The sequence below is a fragment of the Prosopis cineraria genome, unplaced genomic scaffold, assembly GCF_029017545.1.
Source record: "Prosopis cineraria cultivar Desert tree isolate PC_DT_omini unplaced genomic scaffold, ASM2901754v1 PC7, whole genome shotgun sequence".
NCBI classification, from domain to species: domain Eukaryota; kingdom Viridiplantae; phylum Streptophyta; class Magnoliopsida; order Fabales; family Fabaceae; genus Prosopis; species Prosopis cineraria.
The window spans coordinates 32,780,383-32,790,769 of NW_026555338.1; the positions used below are offsets into that span (position 1 = coordinate 32,780,383).

The following is a 10,387-nucleotide window of genomic DNA, read 5'->3' on the forward strand; positions in this document are numbered from 1 at the left end:
AGAAAGAAGAAGGCAGGTTATTAATATAATGTTTGGTGGACAGAAAAGTATTTTTTAGAAAGGAAAATGACAACAAACCTGTGTCATTTTCTTTTTAGATACATTTCACATTCTTTTCCAGAAAACATGCACTTCTCCATGTACTAAACATGCAGTCTTGCTCTGGTCCTCTTTCTCTCTGACAAGTTATAAAACCAAATCACGGACCAAAATGTACAAACTCATAATCAAAGCACTTTAAAATAACATCATCCAGTTCAATAGATTGGGGCTTGACAGAAGAAACCTGATCCAAGGTTGATGAGGATAACACTGTCGTAGTAGTGACATGCTTAGATTGGGACGCTGGGGTTTGCTTCACAATATGATGATCGTTGGAAGTCTCTTCTTCCTTCTTGGTGGATAAGAAAAAGGATTGGTCCTGTAATAATTTTCCCTTGAGACAAGTATCATCATTGAAACTAAGTAACAAAGAAGATTCAGAAGGCCGAGAAGAGTGATGATCCAGAGGGATCACAGGAAGTAGTAATTGGTGGTTGTTGCAAGTGTGACTGCCAAAATAGGTGGTTCTGTGTAAAGGAGGCTTCTCTCGTATTCTTTGAACTTGTTTCATTGCTGGACATCCCTGGCCGTACTCGTGACTACACCTGTAATAGTTCCTGCGCGCCTCCACACATATTTTCAATTCAATTCAGACCCAAGAAGGAGATCGATCAAATGGAGTAGATCACACACACACACACACACACACACACACACACACACACACACACACACTGATATATGACCTTAGATATTTAGCATTCATTGTCTTCTTTTGTCCATATTTTCTCCATGCATGTCCATCGTCAACTAGAATTGGGGATTTCTCCTCGCATGTTTGCATTGCTCTTCTGAAAAAGTTTAAAGAAAAGCAGTGCAGTTAATAACCCCACACACACACACACACACACACACACATTCACGTTGCACAGGAAAAATAGTTAATTTTGACAGAAGACATAGTCTTGTCACGCTGTACAGAAAAGTAGTTAATTTTGACAGAAGACAGACTCTTATAAGTTACAGAGTTCAAGGCCTTGTTTAGAATGAGAAGAAAATAGAGAGAACAGAAAAATCCTTGGAAAGGAGAAAAACCAAAAGAAAATTTTTATGCTAGGCAGAAAAAATATCTTTTTCTTATATCTTTCTCTCCTGTCATATTCTAAACGAAGGCTAAAAATGATTTATAATTGATTAGCTAGCTAGGAAAGGTTCTGACTATAAGATGGAGAACTAGACGTGGAGTAGAAATATATAGTTGTGCAGCAATTAATTACTTCCTCAGGTAACAGCGTCTTCCGTTTCTTGTGTTTAAACTGTTGAGAGTATGATGATCCAAATCATGGTGCTTCTGATCAGATTCAGGAGAAGCATCGGTAGGGATCTTAAGGGAGTCAAAGAGAAGGAGGGTGTTTGAGAATGAAGTGAGAATGTTGTTGACAAGATCTTGGGCACATGGAATCCATAACAAGGAGCCTTCATGATCTGATCCAGTATTACTGGACTGATCACGATGGTGAAGAACAAGTTGAAGAAGCTGGTTGCTCAGGTCTCTCCCTCTGAGAAGCTCATCTGTGCTGGCCTTTTTAAGATCTGATGATGAAGACGAAGCCCTATCATTCTCCATCTTTATCATCTTCCTAACTTGGAGTTCCATTGATGGGAGGTCGCCTATCGGGGTAATATGACACTCCCCCACTTGCAAAATTGTCAAATGTTCTTCGCAGATGACACCAAAATTCTCCGTACGTAGTAGTAGACATTTTTTTAATGCCAGTATTCGTTTCACAAGTTTTGTTTTTGTAAAATAATTATAATTATAATATATTAACTAATACAATGTATCAAAACAAATCCTGAGTAATTAATTTTATCATCAGCTAATTCTATCGTGAAATGGCGCGCGACTATGCCTTTCACAAATTCCACGCCTGAATGGTGGGTACCTGGCTTGCAGGACAAGTGCAGGTACGTTGTTTAACCTTTTTTTTTTAAATAAAAAAATTAGGTGAGATGTAGCGAGTAGTCTGGGCGGGCCAAGTTTACTCAGGTCAGACTCAATTTAGATCAAGTTTAAAATATCCTGTTCTTTTAAAAAAATTATATAGTCAAGCTTGATCTTAACTTTTTTTGAGCTGGCCCATTAAGCTTAACCCAAATTACCTGTTCTGGTGATGGTTTTAATAACTAATCGAAAAGGTCAATATACTCACATTAATAAAGCTCTTATATCAGCAGAAATATTAATTCTAATCTATCCATATTCAATTTACTGTTATATATGGTAAGTTGATGCTTTCAGTATTATTATTCATCTTATGATGTGTTGTTCTAATTAAGTTATTTGGTCTTTAGAAGTTATGGGGTACGATTAATGAGTTCAGTCAAATAAATTCACTAGGAGTCCAAATTTGCACACAACATTTTATTTAAAATAAGTTGAATTTTCAACCATATATATATATATATATTGCCACAATGGTTCAATATATTATTATGCGAGTAGTGAGGGAAACGCGGAAGGCAAAAGGGGGGAAAAAAGAAAGGTGATGGGGCCAGTACGTAGAATTTAATTAAAGCGAGACAAAAGCAAATTAATTGACCTAATCATGGAATATCCAAATCCAAACACCAAGGTTTGCACATGTAATAATAATTCGAGTTGGACGGTTTCTTAAACTCAATTAAGACAATCTAATTCAAGTGTGAGCAAGGTCCCTACAAGCCATGCTCTCTGAAATGATTCCCTGTTATCATAATTCTATAGTTCAAGCAAACATAATATTATTCCAATTCTGAGTCAGAAATGAAAGTTGCATATATCATGCATTTCATACGCTAGCTATAGCTCCAAATAAATTGAAAACAAAATGTATAAGCTACAAATTATATAAAAATCTCTTTTCCAAGAAGATGATGATGTCACCATTATCAGAAACAAAATGGGTAGAAGCAGGGCAAAACAAAATCAACCTAATCATCGAACCAAATCCTAAAAGCATATATAGATCATGGTAGATTCTGTACGATAGATACTGGCGTATAGGTAATCAGGGTAATTCTAGTTCAACAGATGGGAATCATAGATCCAAATCCAATTAAACACGCAGCAATTACCAGGCAATTCAAGTTCCACGGATGGGAAGACTCTTTGAGCACCATGATTGTATATATTGATGGTGATGAAAAATATATATGCTCTTTTTAAGGAAGTTCCATTTGCTAATAATAATCTGGCTTAGCAAGCTTCTGTGGTGAAATGACAGATTCTTAAACTTAGTGTCAAGTAAAGTCCCTTCAATATGTTTGTAATCATGCAAGAAAGAGATTAGGGATCCTTGGACTTTGCCTAATGACATAACATAATTAATTAAGTAGGATGATTATGAAAAGATGATTAACATAGATGATAGGGTACTGCATTATCCAATAATGTGGCATAGAAACTGAATGAAAAGTGAAAACTTTGGTTTTTATTTCGAGGCAAAACCCTCTATATTTCACAGGGTTTTTTAAGAGAAGCCATAATTTGGAAGGCACATGATAGTGAATTAGTTGGACATTTTGGACGGGAGAAAACAGTTGATCTGGTGAAGGAGAACTTTTACTGGCCTTGACTTGAACGGAATGTCAACAGACATATACAGAGATGCAGAATTTGTCACTTGGCTAAATCCAAGGGTTAGAATACTGGACTATACATGTCTCTGCCAATTCCAGAAGCACCTTGGGAAGATATGACTATGGATTTTGTTCTGGGTTTACCACGGACTCAAAGGTAAAAAGATTCTGTCATGGTAGTTGTGGATTATTTCTCAAAAATAGGACATTTCATTCCATGCCAGAAGACCAACGATGCTGTTCAAGTAGCAGACTTGTACTTTAAGGAGATTGTGCGTCTTCATGGCATTCCTAAAACTATCACTTTTGACCATGATGTGAAGTTTCTTAGCCACTTTTGGCAGATGCTATGGAAGAAGATGGGAACTAAGCTCCAGTTTGGCAGCGCTAATCATCCCCAAACAGACGGTCAAATTGAAGCTATAAATAGGATTCTTGGTAATATTCTTCATAGTTTCGTGAGGAAGAATTTGAAGTAGTGGGATCTCATTCTTGCTCAAGTTGAATTTGCTTACAATAACTCTATCAACCAAACAACTGGGAAGTGTCTGTTTGAAGTTGTTTATGGGTGAAATTACCTGATTCTTATGGTGTATCTGTCACTTTCAATGTTACGATCTATCTCCTTACATTGATCATGATGTCAAATTTGACTCGAGGGCAAGCTCTACTAAACCCGGTGAGGATGAAACGGACTGAAACGGACAAGTGCCATAAACAACTTCAAACGGACACTTCCCAATTGCTTGGTTGATAGAGTTATTGTAAGCAAATTCAACTTAAGGAAGAATGAGATTCCACTGCTTCAAATTCTTCCTCATGAAACTACGAAGAAGATTACCAAGAATCCTATTTATAGCTTCAGTTTAACTGTCTGTCTAGGGATGATTAGCACTACTAAACTAGAGCTTAGTTCCGATCTTCTTCCATAGCGTTCGCCAAAAGTAGCTAAAAACTTCACATCACAGTTAGAAGTGATAGTTTAGGAATGCCATGAAGACACACAATCTCCTTAAAGTATAAGTCTGCTACTTGAACAACATCGTTGGTCTTCTGGCATGGAATGAAATGGGCCATTTTTGAAAAACGATCCACAACTACCATGACAAAATCTTTTTGCCTCTGAGTCTGTGGTAAACCCAGAATAAAATTCATAGTTATATCTTCTCAAGGTGCTTCTAGAATTGGCAGAAGCATGTATAATCCAATATTTTGACCCTTGAATTTAGCCAAGTGATAAATTCTGCATCTCTGTATATGCATGTTGACATCCCGTTCAAGTTAAGGCTAGTAAAAGTTCTCCTTCACCAGGTCAACTGTTTTATCCCGTCCAAAATGTCCAGCTAATCCACCATCATGTGCTTCCCAAATTATGGCTTCTTTCAAAGAACCTTGTGGAATACAGAGGGTTTAGACTTGAAATAAAAATCAAAGTTTTCACTTTTCATTCGGTTTATGTGCCAAGATGGTTAAAAATAATAAAATGCCATCTAATATAAGACAAAAAATAACATACTGTCATTTAATATAAGATAGAAGATAACAAGCTGTCATCTTAACTATAATATGAGATAAAAGACAACAGACTGCTATTTGATATTAAAAAGACGGATATATCATCTGGTTTAAGTTCAATACAAGCAGAGTTTTTGAATTCCCCTAATGTTTGATGAAAGAAAGTTTTCTATGATGATGACTTAAATCAATTAAGAGATTTCAAGCATAAGCGTCCCTCCCTCAAATGTAGTACTTTCTATATAAGTGTTACTCATGGCCATAACCATACATCGTATATATTATAAAATGTTGGTCATTATTGAGGGGAGAGAAATTTGGAGTGCAATAATTAACAAAATAAAATAAGATGATTAATTTCTAACTATACTGAGATAAAATATAGCTCAATTAAATATTCATACAGCATGCATGGAGATAAAATACAATTACCTCATAAAATAAAAAATGGCACTATCACATAATTTAAGATGAAAGACAAAAGTAGGCTGTTATCTTATAATAAAACTGTTAGATAATAAAAATCAAGAAAATATGTCACCATGAATATAGAATGTAAGACAAAAATAACAGGTTGTTATCGCATAATAATAAAATTCTCATGGTCTCATCTCTAATATAAAAAATGACAGCATATTGTTATTTTATAAAAACTAAGAAAATATATATATCGTCGACAAAACAACGTGATCTTATAAGAATCACCATCTAATATTAAAAAATAACAATATACAATATGAAAACTAAGAAAATGCATGATCAGCGCAAACAAAACATATAGTACAAAGAGGTTTTCAATTATCCATTCATGTTCATTTATCTAGTCGCTTAGGTATATCCTAACAGCATGTGGTTTAATTTATCCTAATCATAAAAAAAATTAAATGCAGAATAATAAAAATAATATATTTTGTTATTTTATATAATACAGTCTGTTATCTAATAAAGGACCAAAAAAGGAAACAAGTTGTCATGATTTATATATATAATAGAAGAAAAACAAAGAGTATATAATATGGTGCGAAACGTTCCTTCTTCACCGAATCAAAGAGTAGTCTTTGAACACTGGGCCACTAAAAAATGCCAGCATGAACAGACCCAAAAAAAAAATGCCAACTCGTCCAAATGAATTGAAATCGCTCATGCATAATTAACACGTATGTAGAAAATAATTTTTTTCATCTAAAGAAAAAGAAAAGAAGTCATTTTTGGATATGTTGATATATATTTGATGACATCTGAACTGATGAAGACATAACACTCTGTTCTGTGAATGAAGGTCATTTTATGCTTTGGTTGGACAAACAGTTGTAAATGCAAATATGGGAATATTGGAACGTTTAAATCGAGTTTGGCAGAATAGTTAATGGCCAGAAACATGATAGATCTGATCTAACAGAACACCTATTTTTCTCTGATCTTAATTAAGCAGAGTTTTATTGTTAGCAGAAAAAGCATAGAGGCAAAGATAATTTACCTTGTTTCGACTAGTCCTGAAAGAATCTTCCAGAACATAGAGCAGTGATTCGAAACGCAAAACCAGATCTGTAACTGTATAAATGATCTCAAACATGCTGTACTATCAACGACTTCGGAAACTGGGTTCTTATTCTGCAGATGATTCAGGTAGCTGTAGCCTAAGCTTCTCCTCGACCATAGCTAGCTAGCTAGTTAGTCTAGGCAGTGAATTTTCCGTTTTAGACCTCAAAATTGGGGAATTGTATCTGTACCTAGAACCTCAGAATATTCATATTAAAAAAATTGAAGGTTCTCCCAATGAAATCTAGGAAAAATATCAGCTGAGGACCACCAAAGCAAATTTATATCAAAGAAGAATTGTAGGATACTGAAATTGCACTACTGAACCCTTGGATCTTTAGCTAAAAATAAGTTTTTATAGGAAATGACCACAATATCACTGAAAAAAAACCATTGTCACTAGTGCCAACCAGTGGATACCGCTAAAGACCCTATCGATGAAGAGGTCATCAGAGCCCTTATAGCTGACAGCCAATAACTAGAGCTTCAACGTCAAAAAGTTATTGAAAAATAATTGATGAAGATAGCCAAAGAGAGTTTGATCTCATAATCTCTTAGAGACCTAAAAAAATTAGTGGCCACCAAATCACCAAACCCTCCTAATCATGTGTGGCAAAACAAAATATATGTAGTAGCCCAAACTTCTAACCCAAGCTTCTATAAATACTAGTTTTTTATTCATAAATATTCATTTAAGTTTTAACAATAACACATTTGAAATTAACAACAATCCATTTAGACTTTAACAAGTTAAAAAAACTGATAAGATGAGCTTAATTGTACAAGTGTTATTCATTTATTAACAAGTATCCATTCAAGATTTTGACAATAACTCATTTAAAATTGACAACAATCTATTCGAACTTTAACAAGTTAGAAAAATTGATAGGATGAGCTTAATTGTACGAGTAACATGCCTTCATTAACAAGTATTCATTCAAGTTTTGATAACAACTCATTTGAAATTAACAACAATTCATTCATTCTTTAACAAGTTAGAAAAATTAATAGGACGGGCTCAACTATATAAGTGTTAGTTCTTATTAATAAATACTCATTCAAATTTTGACGATAACTCATTTAAAATTAACATCAATTTATTTAAACTTTAACAACTTAAAAAAAACTAATAAAAATTAATAACAATTCATTCAGCCCCTTAGTCCTTAACTAGAAATTAGTAACAATTCACTTTTTGTATAATTAAGCTCATCCTATTAATTTTTTTAATTTGTTAAAGTTTAAATAGATTGTTGTTAATTTCATATAAGTTGTTTTTAAAACCTGAATATATATATATACACTTATTGATAAAGGACTTGCAATATCTATATAATTAAGCTCATTCTATTAGTTTTTGTAAATTGTTAAAGCCCTAATAATTATTAATTTTGAATGAATTATTGTTAAAATTCAAATAGATATTTCTTAATGAAAGACTATCACTTATAGAAGATTGGGTTAGAAGTTTGGGCTGCTTCTTATATTCTTTTTTTGTCATGTATATGATTAAGAGAGTCTGATGGTTCGATGACCACTCGCTTTTTTACTTGGCTAAGGAGTTATGCAATCAAATGTCCCTTTACAAATTATTCCTTAATAAAGTGTCATTGGTGTTGGACCTTCTCCGACTAACTATTGGCAACCTTGCTAAGAGCAAAGGCTTCAATAACAGTTTGATGGTCAACGCCAATGACAATGGAGTGACTTTTTTAAAAATATTTTGAATTTTAAAGATATTGTGGTCATTTCTTGTGAAAACTTATTTTCAATTAAGGACCAACGGGTGCAATAAATTTCAGAATTCTATAATCCTCCTATGATATAAATCTGTTTCAGTGGTTCTCAATTGATATTTTTCCAAAAATTTAAATTACACACACGCACACACATATATCATTATCTATAATATGAAATCTATAACAAACCATAATATGTAAGTTTTTATAAGCTTTGAAAAGTTTGAGTTTATGACTTATTTTTTAAATTTCACATGTAACGTAAAAAGAAATTTATGAATTCATATAAAATTTATATCCAATCATACTTGTAACAAGACATGAATCAAGTAATAAAATTACTGGCAATCTCAAAATGCTGTTAGCCAAAATAAAGTTCTTCACAAGATAGATTCTAAGCTTGATTACCTGTCACTTATAACAGAAAACTTGTTGTTACAAGTTAATCAAATTGATGATTGAGTACATAATCTTTATTAAAGACTCTTGCCAACAAGAATAGAAGCTAAATGCAGAACTCTTTAAATTTATCAATGAAGCATATGATGGACCAGAATTCTTCAGATGGAAAATATTAAAACTAGAAAAGATAATACAAAACTAGAAAATATCAATTTTTATTATAATTATAAAAATATCATTATATATTAATAAAGCATTAAAGGTAATTACCAAAATAAAATAAATAATTCTAACCTTATTATTATCAAACTTTTGAGTTGACTCTCTAAGTTTACTATTTTTATGTTTTTAATTTACAAAATCGTATCAACTTACTCATAAACTCATATCAAATGCAAACTTGAGTAAACTTGCTAAACTAATTACTTTTTTAATTAATTAAGTGAGTTAAGTATATATTATATAGAATTCAATCATAAAAGCAATAAGACCCACTTCAAGGAAAAAAAAAACTCACAATGCAAAAGCTTCAAAGAAAAATAAAACTCATAAAGCAAAAATTAATAGTAATAAAAAAATAAGTTGTTCTATTTTAAAATTTTTACATCGAGTATGTTAATCTATTAATATATAAGGATTTAATTTTAACTATTTATATTTAGAATATTTTTAAATTAAATTACAGTCATGTTTTATAATTTAATTATTATTTAATCATATATTTTTTATGATTATTTATTAATAGAGATAAATTTTTATAAATTTATGATTCAGGTTTATATCCGCATCATGAATTCACTTAAACAGCTTGCCATTTTGACAGCTTTGCTAACCCTGAAAAGTAATCGTGAACTTGAAGATGTCTTGATATAAGAAATTACCGTAATACCAATGGGGCTTAAAAATACTAGAATTAAAAAAAAAACACACACACACACACACAAACACATGGAAAACTAGATTGTTATTTGATTTGCCTATGAGCGCTGATAAATTTTGATTATTTTCTACCGCGCCCAACCACTGGCTTTCATGCCACGTTTCTCCCGTCCCTTTTCAAAAACGATGCTTGCTCTTCGTTGTTACATTCACGTTCCTTCTCCTTCTCCTTCTTTTAGGACATTAGTCTCATAAAATGACATAATTTTTTAAAAACCTCAAGAAATATTTTTGTGATTAAAAAATTATAAAAAATGATACTTTTATTCTTTATTCATATTAAAAAAATTGACAACTTTTCATTCTTAACTTTTGTTTACATATTAATAACTTTTATTTTTAAATTTATAATAATTTAATAGCTATTCACAAGTCTTAGTATAAATCAGGTGTTGAAATTTCATAACTGCTCATTCAGAACTTTTATTTATAAATTCACAATAATTCAATAGTCATTTACAATTATACATCTGCAAGTTCTGATATATATTAGGTGTTGAAAATTTATAACTTTTTATTTATAATTTTTATTCTTATATTAACAACTTTTGTTTTTAAGTTTGCAATAATTTAATAACTATTCATAAATT

The 10,387-nt window shown here is 32.0% G+C and overlaps 1 protein-coding gene across 1 annotated transcript; it reads right to left on the reverse strand.

Moving 5' to 3' along the window:
* On the reverse strand, positions 1–1,699 carry LOC129316755 (probable WRKY transcription factor 70). Its single transcript, XM_054961137.1, has 3 exons — positions 1,320–1,699; positions 789–893; positions 1–659 (listed from the first exon to the last, which is right to left on the reverse strand). Exons 1-3 carry the CDS (start codon positions 1,697–1,699, stop codon positions 200–202), a joined length of 945 nt encoding a protein of 314 aa, XP_054817112.1. The 3' UTR covers positions 1–199.
* Positions 1,700–10,387: the final 8,688 nt, after the last annotated feature.

Coding starts and splice junctions, on each gene's coding strand:
- LOC129316755 (XM_054961137.1), bottom strand. CDS start 1,699: ATGGAACTCCAAGTTAGGAAGATGATAAAGATGGAGAATGATAGGGCT. Junction 894..1,319: donor AGACGCTGTTACCTGAGGAA/GTAATTAATTGC, acceptor AAACTTTTTCAG/AAGAGCAATGCAAACATGCG. Junction 660..788: donor ATGAATGCTAAATATCTAAG/GTCATATATCAG, acceptor GGAGGCGCGCAG/GAACTATTACAGGTGTAGTC.